Consider the following 20751-nt stretch of genomic DNA (forward strand, 5'->3'; position numbering starts at 1 on the left):
TTAATTTATTATATAATAATATTTTACTATTATATCTATTTATAGTTTCTAAAGAGTTGACAAAAATGGTAACACAATAATTAGGTAGATATTTTTTTAAATATGAACTAGGCCCTATGCTAGGGTATCTCTCACATTTATTTCTAATAAATATAGTACATTCGGATTTTGAATGTCACTAATATTTATGTGTATCTTACTTTATTATAATGTACGAGTGTTGCTAGTAAGAATAACATATAATATAAGTGGCATTCAAAACTAGACAATTTATTAAAAAATAAATGTTTTTTTTTTAATAAAGTTTGAGTGCAAGGTCATCCCTGACACTGCTTGGTGACGATACAATAAGTGCTGATTTTGCATCTCATTAATATTTATGATTATATTACAGCGTGTGTATGTTGTTAATGGATGTTTGCATTTCTTTTTACGTCTAAATATAATACTACGCTATAACCTAACACTTATTAATAAATATAGCATGTTAATAATCTAATACCAGGTTACAATTGAACTAGTTAAATACAGATTAAAGGTGTAGTAAATATGTTTAGACTATGTTATTAATAAATATAGAGTATATATTCGTTTGAACAAAAAATATATAATAAGGCTTCTCTCTCAATGTCCATGAATTACGTAACACAGTTCATACTTTTTCAACACCTCCCTACTAATTATTATTACTACTACTACTATATTAATTATTCAGCATAGCATAATACAGAGTAAAAATATAGAAAAATCCGCGCTGATTTTCAGTCATTTACGACTCGCCTTTCTATTGTGACGTCATATAGTCTTTCCTATATTTTTACTCTAATTAAAATTACTTGTTGAATTCAAAACAATTTAAACCTTATGTCTATACGTATACGAAGTAAAGCGTTTGAAAGTTTTTATTAATAGTTTAATCTTCGTGGTTTGATACTGAGATATATTAGATTTTAAAATGATGTCAGGATAATTGCGACACCTTCCTTGTCACAATGAATACTTGGACAGGACCAAAAATATACTATAGTGTATTGTAATTGAACCTATATGGGTATAGTTCTTCTTCGGCCCCGGTGGTCTAGCAGTTTAGCACACTGACTTACTACCGATGGTCGCGGGTTCGATTCCTCGCACGGCACAAACATTTGTATTCATTAGTATAATCGTTTGTATCTGTCTGGGTGTTTTCTATGTATAATATGTATTTACGAAAAATATATCTATGTATTTATATCAGGCATCCAGTACACAAGCTTTAGCTAGCCTAACTTGGGTCTGGAAGACGTTGAGTGAATTGTCCTGAGATTATTTTGTACTGAGATACCTATAAATAAAATTCTTATCTATCTATCTATCTATACTTTATCAAGCCCCTTCCTCTCCTTCAACGTATGACGTAATTTATAAAGACTTACGTAGCGTACCTTCGCACTTTCCTACTGGCCACTTGTAATTCTAAACTTTAATAAAATAATAATATGAATAATAAGTTATATAATTTATAACGCGTTAATATAATAATAATATATAAATAAACATTAATAAATATAAACTAGAATAGACTTTTTAACGATATATTTAATTTTGTTTTTTTTTTTCAATATGACGTTAAAAAGTGCCAATAAAGAATATAAATATATGTATATATTATGTGAAACAATGATTTCATACTCTGTAAATATTTTAATGATGAACTTGTACAGTCGTCTGCATTAACGTGTGAACACATTTGTATCGCATTTATTAAGGAAATTGTTTAAATGTTTTAGATTTATAATCCGCTCAAATTGTCAATGTACTGCAATCTTGCTATCATAACATTTACAGGAACGTACAGTTAACAAAATAAAGCTATAATTGTAATCCTATTTATAGCTTTATTTGTCAGCAGTGCATAAAAAAATACAAACATGTCTGAAATGACGTCATCAAAATGGCGAATAGGTACAAAGCAATTTGAGCAGGTCATTTCGAGCCTTATTACACATATTCGTGCTATTTTATTATCACATTTGTGACGTAGTATGCCCTTCAGTAATATCGCTGAGCCTTTGATAATGAAAAGACAAAATATTATAAGTAGCTTAAGTTAGATTTAGAAGAAAAAAATGTCAAACAAATTATTTATTATTGTAGACTTAAAATATTTTATTGATTTAGCATAGATTTCTTTATACCTAATTAGATCTTATTATGTGCTGCAAAAACACTATGTTTTCGCAATGTATATTTGACAAGTTGGCTAAATGGAATAGCCAGTGTAATCTTAAATCTAATTCTGATCCAATAACATTTGGATTGCTTTTTTTCGGACTACTCTAATGCTGTTGGCCGCAGCTGGTCTTTAGAGCTTCACCAGACGATAGGGAGCGAGTGCAGATGATTATTTGAAAAACCAAGCTGTAGTCTCTAGAGAAAACCTCAGTAGTTCATTCCATATAAATGAATACGCGTCAAATATACATTTGCGAAGTCAATGATTGTAATATTAGAGTTACTATATGTGTAGCAATTGCTATAGCGAAGTGCCAGATTTTTATACCAAAATTAATGTTTCCAATACTATGTTAGACTACATTTGTATATGTTACATAAACGGGATATTTACCATGATATTTTTCTTTTTTTATATACAACGATGGTGACAATCGGGCATATGGTAAACGGTTACCATCAGATGGGCCATTTTATACTACGATGCAGTATAAAAAAAAAAATTCTGAATTTTTCAATCTAAAACCTCCAGCAGCTTTTGTTTGTAATATTAAAAAGCATTTATTACAAATATATTTCCGATATTTCGATATGGTCGTCCTGCTCACTAGACTGGAGATGGCGGTGTATCGAAATATGGATATGTTAAATATTCCGTGTATAAAATGTATACAATTTGTATTGTTGTATAATACTTAATTAAAAACGCATACTTATTTAACATATAAGGAGATATTTTCCAACATATACTTGTTTTATTTTACACCCCAAAATTTTTTGATGATGAATTCTTACATGAAAATTATGACCAAGAGTCTTTGACAAAGTTGTTTTAGTATCTCTATTACCTACTTATTTCAGCCAGTCAATTACCACGTTGCAGTGCCTAAAAAGTGCATGTTATGTGTATAAATTAATTCATTGTATACTATAATTGTGTAACGGAACGTAAAAAAATAAATAAATAAATAAGATGTGTTTCAGTTGATTAGTTCCCCAGAATGGAGGGGGGGGGGGGAAGGGAGATTGTTAGTAATGTGGAGAATTGATCCTATTTTTTATTGATAATGGAATAGTGGAGGATGATAAAATGAATATGAGGTCAGGTCAGTTGTGTGTGAGTAGTAGGAAATTTCACACACTTATAGCTTATTTAGAGAAGTAGCGCAGAATACTAATATTTATTTTGAAATTATGCATTAAAATACATAAAATTATTAAATAAAACATACACTACCATATATTTGACAAAGGGAGCGAGTGCAGATGATTATACAGATGAGAAACACACACTCATAGAAGTATTTTACCAATAGAACCATAATAATGTTCAAACTTATAATTTTAATTAATTATGTATATTTCATATATAAAAGAGATATTTGTCAACATATAGCTTTCATTTTTTACTTGAGAACAAACGAATTCAATAGTGAATACTACGCTCGAATTGAAAATTTAACAGGAATAAATAAAAAAGGCGAATTTTATTAAATATTCTTTATTTTAGACGTTATTTCAATATTATTTTGTACAAATATTCACAACAACAGCCACAGGCTTATGTGTGGTCACGCTTTACAATGAGACTCGTATTCTTTTTTTTTTTATAACGCAGGAGACAAACGAGCATGCGGCTCACCTGATGGCAAGTGATTACTGGCGCCCATGAGCACCCGCAACACCAGGAGAATTGCAAGTACGTTGTCGGCCTTTTAAAAAGGAATAAGCTCTTTTCTTGAAGGTCTCAATATCGTATCGGTTCGGAAATACCATTGCAGGAAGGTGATTCCACAATGTGGTTGGTGGTCAATTTAGTTCAGTCATAATATTACAAAATATATACCTATATATCCCAATATTTTAGTGAAAAACATAAATGAAACGTTATTATGATCAAGATACTGTCTCTTGGTCATAATAACGTCAAACGTGTAACAAACCTATTTTAGTTGCTGAACATTTTTTCGACCTTTTCTCCTCAGTTCTATTAGAGCAAGAGCTCACGACGGCCAGACATTCATCTTATTAATAAATGTGAAAGTTCTACAAGAACCTGTGTGTCCTCAACCTCCACACATAAAATCTGGATCTTGTCTGGCAATAAACAGCGCAAAATGTAATACTGTTACGAACTATATATGAAAAAATTGTGTTTCATAAGTTAATAAATTTGAGATGAAATTATATTAAGGGGTTCCTCTATCGACAAAAATATGTAAATTCTTGAGTCACCTACGCGGACAAGTATATGCAGTAAAAGAGTATACGGATCGAAATAACATATACGTACATACGGTTGAAAAGAGGCAAAAACTCATATATAAAAAACAATAATAATCTAGTCCTTTTCTAATTTAAAAACAAAAACGTATCAATAAAATGTTTTGTAATTATAAATCGTAGCGAAGCAAATTTTTAGCAATGTTCCACGTTAGGTTGACTTCCACACAGTTCGCTCTGGAAATCATTATCATAAACTTCTATTGAATTTGCAATGACGGGTTAACTGACCTGACCTCATATTGATTTTCCACTGGCGCCAGCGTATCATCCATTAAAAAATAAATGAATATAAAATAATACAGCGCCCACACAAAGCCAATGACTATATGTATATTACTTATAACTAGGCTCTATAAAAAATCTACAGGAAATCATAACTCGAGACGTCATCGAATTGTTGAGACTGTGCAGAAGGACGCGCCCCGCTGCCGCCCGGCCGGTACTGTGGTTGCTATAGAAATTATATATAATTAATATAAATACACATGAATGAAAACGTAAAGTTTCATTAATATTCCCTACCGTCCAATTCTGTCTGCAGATACAATTGAGAAGAACTGCCAAGAAACACAATTGAACTTTTTTTGTTTTTATATTATACAAAATACCCATTTAATAATTACAGATTTAGTGAGAAAAAACCTTACCAAATTTCGCTGCCAGCTTTTATAAGCTATTTTCAATATATAATTTCAATTTGAAGATTTATATGGTAGTAAAATTACGTAGTAGGTACTGAGGTATAACAATTAAAAATGGTACCACATGATGTACTAGGGACTTAGTTATATATTCAGCAAAGTCCATTATATTATTTATATATGCGACGGTTATTACTTTCCATCGGTCGAGCTTGTTTGCCTTTATATTTATAATTATATATAGTGGTTTCTATACACTATCAGAATTTATATTACCACTTGTTATATATATATTCGACTTATAGAAATCAGAGTTCTAACTGCAACGTAGTAGGCAATAGTTTCTTATTATAAACAAATTGAAAGTTTTGCGATTATGTATAAACATTTGCAGACAGTTGCAGTTACAAACTGTTTAGATTTTTGTGTCTAACTTCAATTGTATCTTACTACGCATTAAATTTCAATCTGTTTAAAATAATAATCATTAATATGCCTGATTGTATAATACCAGGGGCTTACACAATCAATCTTGATATCTATTTTGGTCTTAATACCAATTGTTCAGTTTACCTGAAATTTACACAATAATATTGGACGAGGGATGACCATTACATGCAATAGTAATAGCAGAAAAGAAAAAAAATGATAGAAATTGTTTATTTACAACATGCAAAAATGGACTATTGGCATAGTGATATTCAAAAGAGTAATATATAGAGAATGATTTTTTTCCAGATGAGTGATTGTTTGGCAAAGATATGAAACGGATTAAAAGTAAAAAAGAGAAGTCGCTTCCACAGCCTTTAGGAATGGTAACATTACATACAAAATCTTTAAATTATTTAAAGATTTATGAGTGACCGGGACTGTTGTCGAAATATCAGAAACTCATAAACACAAGAGTATTGTATACTAAATATATTGTTGCTTGAGCAAAGTTAGAAATTAGATTTGCACTCTTTATAACGATACTCATCCAAAACGGCTTGACCAATCGAGACCAGGCCGACCTTCGGCCCTCCATCGTTTACCATTAAAAAAAATCCCGATTGGTCTAGGTCGAGTTTTTAAGAATAAACGCGCTCCGCTTAACTAGTTACCTGGTATGTAAACACTGGTAACAAACCTGGTGTAATGAGTAACGTTTTATCTCTAGTTTTTTTATATATATATTATTAAAAAAAAAAACGCTTCAAAATCCGTTTCATAGTTTTAAAGATTTAAGTATACATAGAGACGGACAGACAGCGACAGCGACTTTGTTTTATACTATGTAATGATAATGATATCACTATGCCAACCGCCAGTTAGTAGGGAAGGTAAGCATTACTTGTGCGAGTGAGTGCGGTGGACTGTGGGCGGCTCACATGTGCGGGCGACCGCCGCGCGGCGTCTGCTGTTGCTAGAAACACACGACGCGCTCAACACTACCTGAGCAATGCTGAGCATGCTCAACCTGACTTAGAAGGCATAGCGAGCGCATATGCCGTATGTCGGCCATCTTGCCAACTAGTAACGTAAGTATATAAATTGTATCGTATATTATTATAATGCAATGTAGTGTTGTATTATAAATTCTTAGTAATATTACAAACGCGAAAGTTTGTTAATGGATGGATGTTTGGTACTCTTATACGCAAAAACTATTGAAGAGATTTTGATGAAACTTTACAGTAATATAGCTCATACATAGGAATAACACATAGGCTAAAATTTAGATTCAGATGAAGTTGCGCGGGTTAGCTAGTGTTATATGTGCGTGCGTGATTGCCAAAAAGGACTATCTGTCTCTTTCTTTGAAATGGCACATATATGCCAAAAATATGACACAAAGTGATAGGAATAAATAGTAGATGATAGCTCTGGAAGTACTGTGCTCTCTATACTAATATTATAAAAAGGAAAGTTTCCACAGTTTGGACCGATTTAAAACAAAAATACCTATAAATAACAAATAATAACTAAAAATCATCACGTCACATCAAGCACACAATGTTTCAAGCATTATGCTGTGTTGTGTTGTTGACATTGAATGGTTTGTAATGTGTGTAAATTGTTTTACGTTTTTTTTGTCGTTATTGTTGCGTCAAGACGAGTCAATAACATTATATTTTATCAAAATGACGGCTCGATTTGAGTCAAATTGAGCATGCTCAGTATATACGTTAAAGTGTGAAGATAAGCAAGACATGAGTTAAGCGTGTGCTGAAAAAAAATTACAGGAGGTCGATATGAACAACATTTAAGAACTCATTTATACTGCAATGATGCAATACATTCACAGCTGTACCTGTTTCATTTCTATAACGTTTGATGATTAGAAAGGCATATAATTTGTTAATAATAATAACAATAAAAGAAATCAGAAACTAAAGAGAACTACACTGTATACAACCATACAAAGAATAATATATTATTATATTAAGTTTTTTTTCTATTATGTTCTTTGTGTTTTATTTTTAAAAAGTCAAAGTCATTAATTAATATAACAGTTCTTTACCTACTTATGCACATAACCATTTTTTTATCATTAACTCTAAGGACTTGTGGCTACTTCAGTTGTAAAAAACAGTTGCCAGGTAACCTCATTGGTATTTTTTTTTATCTCAAATGGTATTTTTTCGATTATTACATTCTTACTTTCGACATCAATATCGGGTGTTTGTTCATAAACTTTTGTGTTTAATACAAATTGTTTATATTGTTAACCGGGTCTTAACATGTCGAGAGAGGTAAATACCTTCATTTGGCATAATCTTCTTCGATTCAATGGTAACTAAATGTTGGTACGACAATTTTTTATTTTCATTTGGGCAATATGAATAGCTTTAAGACCTGGTTAAAAATATGAATAATATGGGGTGTGCTTTATTAAAATCTATTTTATTCTAAGGTCTGCTTGTTTTCACTGCCACTAACTTAAGAGATCAGGGTGTGAAATTAAGCAGTTTTGCACAAATAACAACAGATTTCCTTTGTATAATCCACTCAGTTTTAAAACACTTGTACTGATAGCATAATGTTCATAAACACGTACATTTGAAGCCGTTGGATTATGCAGAACAAATCCTGAATTTAGTTTCGAATATATGGTTTGAAGTATGAAATTGATGAATTTTAGAAACGATAACATTAGCAAAAGTGATTGCAAGAACCTTGGGCTTGTCATGCGAGTAGATAAGATTCTTTGTTTATAGCTTTGAATAAAAATGTTTATAGAATAAAAGTTAGGCACATATTACATTATCAATTATATAGGATAATACATATTTAATTAATCAATGTGGAACTATTTAATACAAGCAAATAGTTTGAAAAATCTTGCATTATTGATTAAGTAATATACTATAAACATATATATGATCCTATACTGTATATGATTATGCTAGTGTAATTAGATTCATAGATGTATTATTTACAATCACACAGTTTAATAATTAAATTAAAAGATGACATAAAAGTAAATTTAGTACACTTAATTAAAATAATTTTTCCAAAATGTGGGATTCTTACTCTCTGACGTGGGAACGGTCTTTATCGATTTTGCTACACGATATAATAAAAAAAGAACACAGCTATATCATGTGCGCTGTAGCATGGTGCGGGTGAGTTTAATTAATTAATTAATTAATTTATTTATTAAATATTTTAATGCACAAATACATAAATAAATGGCGGACTTAACAGCATGAGGCATTTTCTCCCAGACAACCATTGGGCAAACAGAGATTCATGTAGGCGGTGCTTTTAAAAAAAATGGAATTACAATTTTAAAAAAATATAAAAAGAAGATAACTTTAATATTATTAAATATAAATACACATGCGAATATACATTAATGTTTCGTTTCACTCTTAAAAGTTGCCACTATTTACAAATTATGACTTAATATTTCAGATGTACCGCATTCGTAATATATGAAATCATTAATAACTGTATTAACTTAAATGTAGCAATTGTTAAATGTAAAATTAGTAACTGTTACCCGCACCATGCTACAGTTACAGTATAAGACAACTAACTATATGAATAATGAGTATGCTAATTCTGAAATATAAAAATTTATAGAAATTAGGTTAGTATAACTCACCTGCTGCAGGAGATGCCTAAGGCCCGGATTGGAAGGTAGTAAGGGTCTCATGATCCGCGGCGGATGTCCTCCGGCCACTGGACCGCCAGCGCCTGCACTTCTGAGCTGCTGTTGCAATTGTTGTTGCAGCTGGAAATAGACGGAATAATGTAAGTTACATGAAAATCGGTCCAGCCGTTTCAGAGACTAGCAAAGCTATCATCTCCGATTTTGACGGATATTCACTCGAAGATATCTAATAAATAAATAGTAACTTAATTAACTCACTTATATATACATACTTGCTGACCCGGCAAACGTTGTTTTGTCATATAAATTAAAATCGCTGTTAAAAAATAGAGGTATATTGCTAGGAAAGTGAAAATTTAGGGTTGTAAGTATTTTCAATGTCACATTATAAAAAAAATAAAATTTGTCCAAAAAATAAAAAAAATGTTAGAGGTGGACAACTCTTATTCTTGGGGGTACGAAAAATAGATAGTAGCCGATTCTCAGACTTTTATGAAATTTCAACCGATTTTTTATAAAATTTTAAATGCATATTCTGTAGGTATATGTATATAAAATTTCATAAAAATCCGTTAAGCCGTTTTGGAGGAGTATGGTAACTAACATGACACGAGAATTTTATATATAACACTCGCCCCGGTTTTGTTCGGGTGTACATGTATTATACATATAAACCTTTCTTCAGAATCACTCTATCTATTAAAGAAAACTGCTTCAAAATCCGTTGCGTAGTTATAAAGATTTAAGCATACATAGGGACGGACAGACAGCGACAGCGACTTTGTTTTATACTATGTAACGATATATACTAACCTCCAACTGTTTATAGTGCTCGGTCTGCGCGTGGAAGTGCGACATCATGTCCATTTGCGACTTGTACTGTTGCTGCTGGTGCGCCGCCTCTATGGTCTGCTGCAGGTGTTGCATCTTCTCGATGTTCTGCTGGCGGGCGGCCTCCAACCCGTCCATCTGTGTGACAGGGCGGGGACCCTTGCCGCCCACCTGCTGCACCTGGCCGCCCATCCCGCCGATCATCATGCTCTGGAAATCATGATTCTAGATCTAGACTGTTTCTAAGTTCGCACAAAAACATTTGTTTGTTTGTAACACTTTATTGTACAGTAAATACATATAAAATAACTAAGGATACAACGATCTTAAAAAATAAGTTGTACAATGGCAGATTTATCCCAATATTATTTTGAATGGAATAAAAAGAATACTGCAATAACAAACGAGCTAACGGCTCACTTGACGGTAAGTAATCTATATATTTTTTCCGTCGCCTATATTCTGGATCGGTCGAAATGGGTATACTGACCGTTTACGCGGAATCAATTAGTAATAACTAATTGCAAATAAAAATGAAAAAAATAAATAAAAAAAATTGATCCCGCGTGATTTTATTTCTAAAAACGATTCAGGAATATGATTGTTTGTATTGGCCTAAGTGTCATGTTTATTATGTAGGTATTTAAGTATTTCTATCAGTTGCATGATACCCATAACACATTTACTTAGCTTGAGACTAGATGGCGTTATGCAATTTTTCGAGGCTTAATAGCTTATAAGTGTATTTTTATAAGTGAATAGTTAAATATGGCAATACTACGGTTTCCGTCGATAGCCATTACCGATGTATAACACCTGCTTTGTAATGTGTGCACATACAGTTAAATAATTTATTATAATGCTTTTCACTTGAATGCTAACAGTTTTCAAAGACTAATTACCTGCGGATGCTGCTGCATTTGTGACTGCACCATGCTCTGGCTGGTGGGTACTCCGGACATCTGCCCCACGCCCACGTTACCCACGCTGCCGACGGGCATGCCACCTCCCATACTGCTCCCGGGTCCCATATTGCTTCCCGGGCCCATACTGGTACCCGGACCCATGTTGCCACCCGGACCCATGTTGCCACCCGGACCCATGTTGCCACCCGGACCCATATTGCCACCCGGACCCATATTGCCACCCGGACCCATATTGCCACCCGGCCCCATACTTGGACCTGGTCCCATGTTGCCACCACTCCCCATCCCTGCGTTTGACATCCCCGGTGTAGGCATCGAACCTGGCCAGAAAGATCCTTTATTTATTGTACAATCAAAAAGCGAGCTTAATGCGGTATGGCAAATTAGAATATAATAGAAATAATTTTTATTCAAATAAACTATTTTAAGCAGTTTTCTATAGTCATATTTTTGCTCCTACCACATTCGGAATGCAAACTCATCACAAGAAACTTGCGTCTTGTACCTTTAAGTAGAAATTGAAAGCGTTGTAGAGTAGTCACAATCCAAACCATATCTATGTACATATATAATTAAATTATATGAACATAACATCTTCATCTCATTACACAAAAATAGTTTACCTAATAATGTAATCTATAAATTTATATATTACTAGCTGTGCCGGAAAACGTTGTTTTGTCTTAAAAAAAAAATTTGGGTTGGCCTACCCCTAACATTAGGGGGATGAAAAATAGATGTTGGCCGATTCTCAGACCTACTCAATACGCTCACAAAATTTCATGAGAATCGGTCAAGCCGTTTCGGAGGGGTATGGGAACGAAAACTGTGACACGAGAATTTTATATATAAGATAATAAAAATGAATTGCGAAACGTATTTTAAGTGCAAATTTCGAGAAACGTTGGACCAATACATATAGCTTTATTTTAATATTGAAAGTCGTGCTTGAAGTTTGAGGAAGGTTGTTATGAGAAGAAAATGTTGGAATATTTAGCCGAAAAAATGTAAAACAGCAGTATTTTTACTTTAAAACTTTCGCGTTTAGTACATATTATTAATAAACACGCATAATTTAATGGTAAACAATAATACCTGATACCTATTGATTTACCTATTTCAAATTGAGTCAGCGGTCACCGCTTTATTTACCATAAAATTATTAGTGTTACAACCCGAATAATTTACTATATATACTAATAATGTAAAATAGAATCAAATAGACAATCCTTTATTCAAATAAACTTAATTTAGACACTTTTGAATAGTTGTAACATTTTTTTTAATCGACCACTCATTCGGAAAGCTTTCTCATCACAAGAAGAACGAGCAAGAACCTCATATGTTGGTCTTTTAAATAATCCTTGTAAGTTTACAGTTTTCAAGTCAAAACATGTGAATACAAACTACCAACTAGCTCTAATGTATTAGGGTCAAATATAAGATAAAAAGAAGACACAATAAGATTAAATCAGTCGTAGTGATAAGAGCAGACCAGTCCCTACAAGCAGCACTCGTTCACGAGCATGTAAAATGGTAGTAAGTAAAATAAAAATAACTTGTAAGTGTTCAGGTATGATACTAACCGGCCATGGTGGAAGTGGGCATTGAACCGCCTGCGCCCGCCGGCATCTGCTGTTTATTTATAATCTGAGTGATCTTCTGCTGTTGGATCACCTGTAAAGCCCACAAGTATATATAGTAAATAGTAGATGTAATATACAGTAGCTTTAACTTTATTTTTCTAAAATAAAAGTAGCCTAAGTTACTCCTTATTACATCAGCTACATGTCAAAAAAAGTCTCGTCAAAATCGGTTAAGCCATTTCAGCCATTTTAGCCGGAACAAACACAGACAAAAATTGTAAAAAATGTTATTTTGGTGTATGTACCGTATATATATTCATATGGATGTAGTAAAAAACGGTTATTTCAATATTACAAACAGACACTCCAGTTTTATTTATATGTATAGATGTATATATGTTGTATATGGTCAGCCATAAAAAAAAACATAAAACTATAACTTACTTTCCGGAGCCTGTCTACAAACGCAGCCTGGTTGTTTGGTATGAATCCGAGGTACGCCTTCTTATCTGGCGTGTACAGCAGAATCAACACCTTGATGTCGCACTGCGGCGGGGACGGCATCGGGGAGAAATGGACGCAGCCCGCCTTCAAATATACACAAGTGCTTTGATATATCAAATCAAATCAAACTCATTTATTCATGTACGATATTCTAGCCGCTTATAAACGTCAAATTTTATATGTATTACTATATTTTTTATTGGGAATAACTGGCAAGAAACTCATCTTTATTATTTTTTAAAGCCAGTTTATTTACACTCTGTACTAGGTGTCTATAATAATAAGAATAATAAACTCTTTATTGTGTACATAGAAGAAATACAATAAGAAAAAAAACAATAAATAGAAAATTATGATCAAAAGGCGGTCTTATCGCTATAAGCAATTTCTTACAGACAACCTGCAAGATAGGACTAACATACACAGTATAATTATCAAACGAATATATATACATAATATATAACGTCTATGTCTGATATTAAGTGAAAATTCCGGTTTTTTTTCAGACTATCCTAATACAGCTGCTGCAACTCACCGGACGATAGGGGCGAGTGCAGATGGCACTCCAAACTCGGTTATGAGGGACAAAGACTTAAGGAGCGGCTGAAGGCCAACTCCACTTCTGAGGGCACCGCTAGGGTTTCGAACCACGGCTCAGGCCGTCGTAATTTCGATCCCCGTTTGAATTGGACGGGGGATCAATCAGAGGGCCAGAAAATTAACAACAATTGCCTTACACATTTGTCCATTGTTTCATATAACAGACACTTAAATTTGTGAGGGTTGATGTTTGTTACTCTTACAAGTAAAAACTACTGAATTGATTTCAATGAAATTACATATTTATTTGTATAGATCATATTGAAATAAATAAATTTGTGAGTGTTTATGGAGGGATGCTTGTTACTCTTTCACGCAAAAACTAGCGAATGGATTTTAATGAAACTTTACATCAGAATAACACAGAATAACATATACATTTCAAACGGGTGTAATCGCGGGCACAGCTAGTAGCCTATAACCACGCGGTTCGTAGGCAGAGCTAGTTAAATTATATACAAAAACATATGATACTTACAAATCCATTGACCATGACCTTTGTGAGTGCATCCAACGCCTCACTGGGCTGGAGGTGGAACAACACAGACTTGCTCTCCTTGAGGTACGCGCCACCGATGTTGCTGATCAGCTGTTTGGGCATCAGCTGCATGAGCAGCTTGTTCGGCCACGTGTCCACCTTTAGGTCCGGCTCCACGTCCTTGGAACTTGCTGACACCTGGATAATAAGCGATTATGATTGACACTTCTCAATGGTACTTCCAAATGATAGATTCTTCGTAAATAATATGTTATACAGATATTAGCTGTCGCGGCAAACGTTTCTTTCTTATTCTTCTTGTGATGAGACAGCTTTCCTTATGAGCGGTAGATGTAAATAAATATTTTTGAGTATTCAAAAGTGCTTAAATTAAGTTTATTTGAATAAATTATTTTTTATTCTATTCTTGAGGACAAATTATTGAGGATCCTCTCGTTTCCTCTAAAATTATTGATCATCTATCGATTTAACAGTTTTAACAATATAATCTTTGTACAATGTCTAACAGAGTGCAGACAGCTCTGCACTTGCTACTATCATCGTCCAGTGAATATATAAACACCAACTGCAGCAGAGACCTTTTAAATGGTTCGTAAAACTTACTTGGCACGACAGAAGCCTGGTGGTCTTCTGCTGATCCCCTGGTGCTTTGCCTTTCTCCATCCATTCGATAACGCCGTTCCATATAATGCTGCGTTGAGGAGCTGGCGGGCCGCCTGTGGCGGGCGACGTGGAAGGACCCGGTGTAAGCATATTTGGCATACGCTGATGACAAGACATACATACATAGAGAGACTAGCATACTTCACAAACCTTGTTCTGCCGTATAAATTATCAGTAACTTACCTCTGAGAGTAGAAAATTACTAAAAATTAAGGGTTGATGTTAGAAGGGTTAAATTTAGGGTTGCATATATTTTTTAATGCTGAATCATTAATAACCAACCAACCTTAAATTTCTTTTATATAATGTTGGTTAATATCTGCTGATAAGAGTGCCTTTATGTGTGCGCGAGCTTTAAACGAGCACATATTATTATTGTGTTTTAAAAGGTATCATTATACTTAATACTAGCTGTACCCACGACTTCGTCAGCGTGGATTTTAACTTTATTTAAAAAAAAAAGTAGCCGAAGTTACTTCTTATTAAATCATCTACCTATCAATAAAATTCCTGTCAAAATCGGGCCAGCCATTTCAGAGATTAGCGGGAAAAACAGACAGACAGACAAAAAATGTAAAAGATGTTATTTTGGTGTATGTACCGTATTTATATTCATATGCATTATGCTCCAATTTTATTTATATGTATAGATAGAGTTCGATATAGGATATTTTTTTGGCAGTTTCGTTATTAAACAAACAAACTGTATACGTACAGAGACTTGTTGGGGCGGCGGTGGCGGGAACGAGGGCTGCGCGAGCTGCGTCAGCAGCGCCGAGTTGGCGTACGTGAGCGGCTGACGAGGCACCGGCCATCCGCCGCGAGCTGCCGCCCGCGGGAACAGAGGCGCTGGCGGACGAGTGTTTGTAGCGCCCACGCCCACTCCTACGCCCACGCCCACGCCCACGCCCACTCCCACTCCCACGCCCACGCCCACACCCGCGCCGCGGCCCTGTCTGATATTGGATTTATATGAAATTATCATTTTTTTATTGAGGGTTTTGGGCTATTGTCAGGTTTATTTTTGTGTAAGATAATGGAATGGTGCACCCGCTTGCGCTAACGGTTTACGATGGCGGGCACCAGTGGAGGATTATGAGATGAGCATGAGGTCAGGGCAGTTAGCACATCGTGACAAATCACTAAGAATTTATCACGATGGTTTCCAGGGGGAACAACGTGGAGGTCGACCTAACATAACGACCGTACATTGCTAGCAATGGGAGTTACTAATTCCCCCGTCTACGTCCCCCCTATTGGCAGGTATTAAGATATGTAGCACTGCGACCTACATAGATCTATTGCGCTCGCCCTTTTTTCCAAAGTTCGCCACCTAGGCCCGTCAGGGACAGGAATTGAAGGATATTCTTAGGAGCGATGGTTTTTATCTCCTCAGACTATAGTGTATACTTTCTTCTTTAGATATTTCGCTTCTGAAACTAGCTTTACAAATCAAATCAAATATTAGTCATGTAGGATATTTTATCAGTTTATGAACGTCAAGCATATTGTAGTAATATACTTTTTCCCTACCATCCTGTTCAGTATGCAGCCAATGCCGGATGTATATGAAACTAGCTATTTAAATCAAATCAAATCAGGGGACGACGATTGTTTGTGTATGGCCTATGATCCCATTGCTACCAAGGTACCATGTCCATTCGCACGCTCGCTCTCGGCTCGTCTTGTCTGATACCAGATTTATGTGAAACTAGCTATTCAAATCAAATCAAATCAGGTGACGACGATTGTTTGTGTATGGACTATGATTCCATTGCTACCAAGGAACCATGTCCATTCGCACGCTCGCTCTCGGCTCGTCTTGTCTGATAGCAGATTTATGTGAAACTAGCTATTCAAATCAAATCAAATCAAATCAGGGGACGGGCATTGTTTGTGTATGGCCTATGATCCCATTGCTACCAAGGTACCATGTCCATTGCCACGCTCGCTCTCGGCTCGTCTCGTCTGATACCAGATTTATGTGAAACTAGCTATTCAAATCAAATCAAATCGAGGTGAAGAGGGTTGTTAGTAATGTGGACTGATGATCCCATTCCTACCAACGTACCATGACCGTTCCCAGAGAAGATTTACTTCCACCACAATAACTAATCTCTCTTGACATCATATTCAACTGCTAAAATTCATCAGTTTTGGCTGCATTTAAAATGCAAAACCGTAATAATCAGACAAACTTACAGACCTATGCTTCTATTTAACCGACATTAGTATTATATTAAAAATGGATACATACCCATACATATCTGTCTGTATGTCCGGAACAGGCGGCGGAGCAGGACTGGGCGGCCGTTCCTTTAAGCTGTATCCACGGAGCAACACCAAATGTCTAGGATCCTAGAATATAACAATTAATAATAATATCTCTGAACAATTCATACAATATAGATGATGTTGTGTTCCAAGTTAAGCAGAGCTTGTGTTATAGGTACTAGACAACTGATATAAAAACATTTTTTTTTGTAATTACATCTATACTAATATTACAAAGCTGAAGAGTTTGTTAGTTTGAACGCGCTAATCTCAGGAACTACCGGTTTGAATTGAAGAATTTTCTTCTTGTTGGATAGTCCATTTGTCGAGGAATGCTCTATATAACATTACGCTACAACCAATAGGAGCGAAGTTCCGATGAAAAATATTGCAAAGGATGGGGAAATGAAACGCAGACGAAGTTGCGCGGGTCAACTAGTAAATAATATACATAGAAAACACACAGACCAATACTAAGTTATGAATCAAGACCATCTAGGACGTCAGCTGACAATTAAATTAATTATAATACAGAAATACAAGAAAGTGTTACTTTATCCTGCAGATGAGGTTTTTCAACAAGAAAGACTGAGTAACCATACCTAGATACCAAGCTCTGCTTAGCTTGGTACTCGACGGCACTGTGAGTTGCACTGAGATATTATTAATATTTGTATTGATATCTGACCTTCGCATAATTCCGCTGCTGTGCTTGATGTAACTCGCCCCCGGCATGTTCATAGAGGGAATGCAATGTGGTTATTCTACGAGCTGCCACAATAGACAACTGAGCACCACGCTCGCCAACCAATCGTGCTGCTTGTTCAACAGTTGCTGGGGCACCTACGTTGATATAAACATATATATGTGTGTGTATGTGTGCATATATGTGTATCTTAATGTTGTTTTATGAATATACGAATGCAATGATTAAATAAATAAAGTCAATAAATGTTTGAAAGGTTGTATGGAAATATCGTCATTTTTAAAGACGCTAGAAGTTTGAAACTTATATCTTAGGCTATTGATTAAATATAAATAAATATGACATTCAAAGTTTGTAAAAAAATATTAAGAGTGTAAAATTAAATAGGGGTTTAAAGTTTGTATGAAAATTCGTCATTTTTAACGTATCAGCGAGTGAAAGTACCGTCAAAATCGGTCCCGCTGTTTTAGCAAGAACAAACAGAAACAAAGAAAAAATTGTTTTTAATTAATTTTCTGATAGTAGTTTCAAATACATAAGTAGAGTATATATAATAGTTTCGAATACATTTAGTGACAAGCTGTTAATTTAAAATTGCAATCGGAATTTTTGGACTACTTTAATGCCACAGCTAGCCTTTACAGCTTTACCGGACGATCCCGCATGACGTATACGACTTTAGTCTAAGGGCACCGCTATGAGTTCGAACCTCGGCTCAGGCCGTCGTTATTACGGTCCCCGTTCGAATTGGATGGGGGATCCATCAAACAGATACTTAAATTTTATTACCTGGAGGCGGCAGTCCCCCCGCGTATGCAGAATATGGTGGAGATGTACACATCAGTAGTATGTGCATTGGTATATCAGTTCTGCCGAGCTCTTCAAAACATGCCAGTGCTGCTGTTAGAGCTTCTGTGACGCATGCGCGGCTCTCCGCATGCCCGCTTATGTATCTGAAACAAAATTTCATTGTAACATGTAAATAGGTGTGATAACAGAGTAAGGCTGTACTGGATGTTTGTTTTTGCCATTTGTAGAAAGTTAGGGGCATATGCACAATATAAAATAGGAGTTCTATTTGCAGCTAAAATAATATTAGAATTTTATTTTATTTGAAAACTACCTGTTACCTGCAAATTCGTCGGAGCTAAGGTGTGATAAATTTAACCAAGATAATCAGACATGACACTGACTTTTAAGAATGAGGGGCTGCTTTATTGGGAGCAGCTCTATGAGTCATACATTGCACACCATATCTGCTTATAGTCGACGTGGCTAATTGCAAGGTTCTAATTGTAAAAAAAATCTATGACTTACTGTATTTTGTCCACAGTTTCAACAACATTTTGTGGTGATGTGAAAGGTCCATAAGTAGATACTGGCACACCCGGGTGACTGTCAGCAGCTCTGTATGTAACTATACTGTACACAGAACCACTACCACCACCCTCCTCTAATGCACCTCCATGGAAGTATCTGGAGAAAGAAAACATAGGTGAAAATATAATGAACTATACATGCCGCCCCTGCATGACTACCGAAGGGCTTTTTGTGCTGCAGCCCAGGGCCCCCAGTTAGGGACTAAAATGATATTTAGAATATAAAAAATATCTAGAATGTTAAAAAACCTATCATAAAGTTGGCAACCCTGAGATCAATCAACACATGCAAGTGTGCATCTATTGAAAGGAACAAGGAATTCCTAGTCACTTGTTTTTGGTTGTTGTATTTTTTTAGTTGAGTAATATAATTAGGTAGGCTCCTAAGTAGATTTATAGTTGTTTATAATCTCTCAAGTGTTGTGCTGACTTTAATTTTAATATTCTAAATCTGCAAAATTAACATTAAATTCACTACTAAAATTGAAATTGAAATAAGCAACAGCTACAAAATTCCATTGTCTCTCAAACCATGTTGACGATAAAATTGATAGCAGCCATTCAAAGTAAAGAAGAAACAAGGGTAAAGCTCATTTGACGTTGAACACTTACAGTAGCCTATAGACTACTAAAACACCATGGGTGTCACATGTACATTGCTGACCCTTAAAAAACCTTAATATACCCTGCAAGAAAAAACCCACACAGTAGTCTCTCAAGGAAACCTCAGAAGGTAATTCATTAACAGGATCATGGGCATAATATCAACATCATGGTTATATCATGTAAGCTTATGTCAGTCCTCAGTCTGAAGTTCATTGTATCCTTATTCCAATTGACTAAGTAACTATTCATACCTCTTATCTTGTAATGCCACTGCCAACTCACCCTTCAACTGATACACAGCTTACAGAGCAAGGTTGGTAGCAGAAATAGATGAAACAAAGGTAATATGCTAAGGGGTCAAACCTTTACATCTGTAAAGTGCTTGTAGAACAAGAATCATTATTTACACATGTGACCATGGTTAGTTCTGGCTGTCTAGTCTAGAAGACACTCTGTACCATCAGGTGGACCTTACGATAGATCACTAACATTGTTTTAAAATACATCATTAGGTCCTGAATGGGGATAAATTAATATATTATGGGGATAAATTTGTTAATAACATAATTTGTAGTTCCTGTCAATTTACTATTTTAAAAAGAATACAAAATGATTCCTTATTGTTTTCAGTTCAGTTTGCATGACTTAATAAATTCTTATTACTCACTCAAGTGTAGGAATTAAATAATTTGTTTTCAGTTCACTAATGTATGCCCCATTTGTTGATGTAGCTTCTATAACGAATATAACTTCCGCCTGTGTAGGCGAGTCTGGTGCATTTACCACCATAATTGTAGGATCATTAGTTTGCAATATATATTAATTTATTATTGCAAAGTTATTCTATATCATTTTAACATATAAAACAAAATTAAAAATTAGAAAACAATCCAGTACTATTGCAAACACTGTAAACGTTTCATTGTTATTGTTT

The 20751-nt window shown here is 34.7% G+C and overlaps 1 protein-coding gene across 1 annotated transcript; it reads right to left on the reverse strand.

The window, feature by feature from the left end:
• Window positions 1-4291: 4291 nt before the first annotated feature.
• Window positions 4292-20730, reverse strand: LOC131849822 (mediator of RNA polymerase II transcription subunit 25-like). Its single transcript, XM_059199948.1, has 15 exons — window positions 20485-20730; window positions 19150-19308; window positions 18622-18785; window positions 17815-17969; window positions 17110-17210; window positions 15568-15808; window positions 14793-14954; window positions 14169-14366; window positions 13031-13174; window positions 12587-12677; window positions 11250-11320; window positions 10977-11141; window positions 10057-10284; window positions 9235-9363; window positions 4292-4951 (listed from the first exon to the last, which is right to left on the reverse strand). The coding sequence occupies exons 1-15, from the start codon at window positions 20604-20606 to the stop codon at window positions 4862-4864; spliced, it is 2220 nt and encodes a 739-aa protein (XP_059055931.1). The 5' UTR covers window positions 20607-20730; the 3' UTR covers window positions 4292-4861.
• Between the last annotated feature and the right edge of the window lie 21 nt (window positions 20731-20751).

The sequence above is a fragment of the Achroia grisella genome, unplaced genomic scaffold (genome assembly GCF_030625045.1).
Source record: "Achroia grisella isolate CSIRO2021 unplaced genomic scaffold, CSIRO_AGI_Agris_v1 utg660, whole genome shotgun sequence".
Lineage (NCBI taxonomy): Eukaryota > Metazoa > Arthropoda > Insecta > Lepidoptera > Pyralidae > Achroia > Achroia grisella.

What these genes read in the sequence shown, in the direction of transcription:
- LOC131849822 (XM_059199948.1), bottom strand. Translation starts at nt 20,606, where the DNA reads ATGGTGGTAAATGCACCAGACTCGCCTACACAGGCGGAAGTTATATTC. An exon ending in AGGTCATGGTCAATGGATTT is followed by an intron (nt 13,175 to 14,168) that starts GTAAGTATCATA and finishes GTATATTTGAAG; the next exon opens with GCGGGCTGCGTCCATTTCTC. An exon ending in AGCACTATAAACAGTTGGAG is followed by an intron (nt 9,364 to 10,056) that starts GTTAGTATATAT and finishes GTCTATTTCCAG; the next exon opens with CTGCAACAACAATTGCAACA.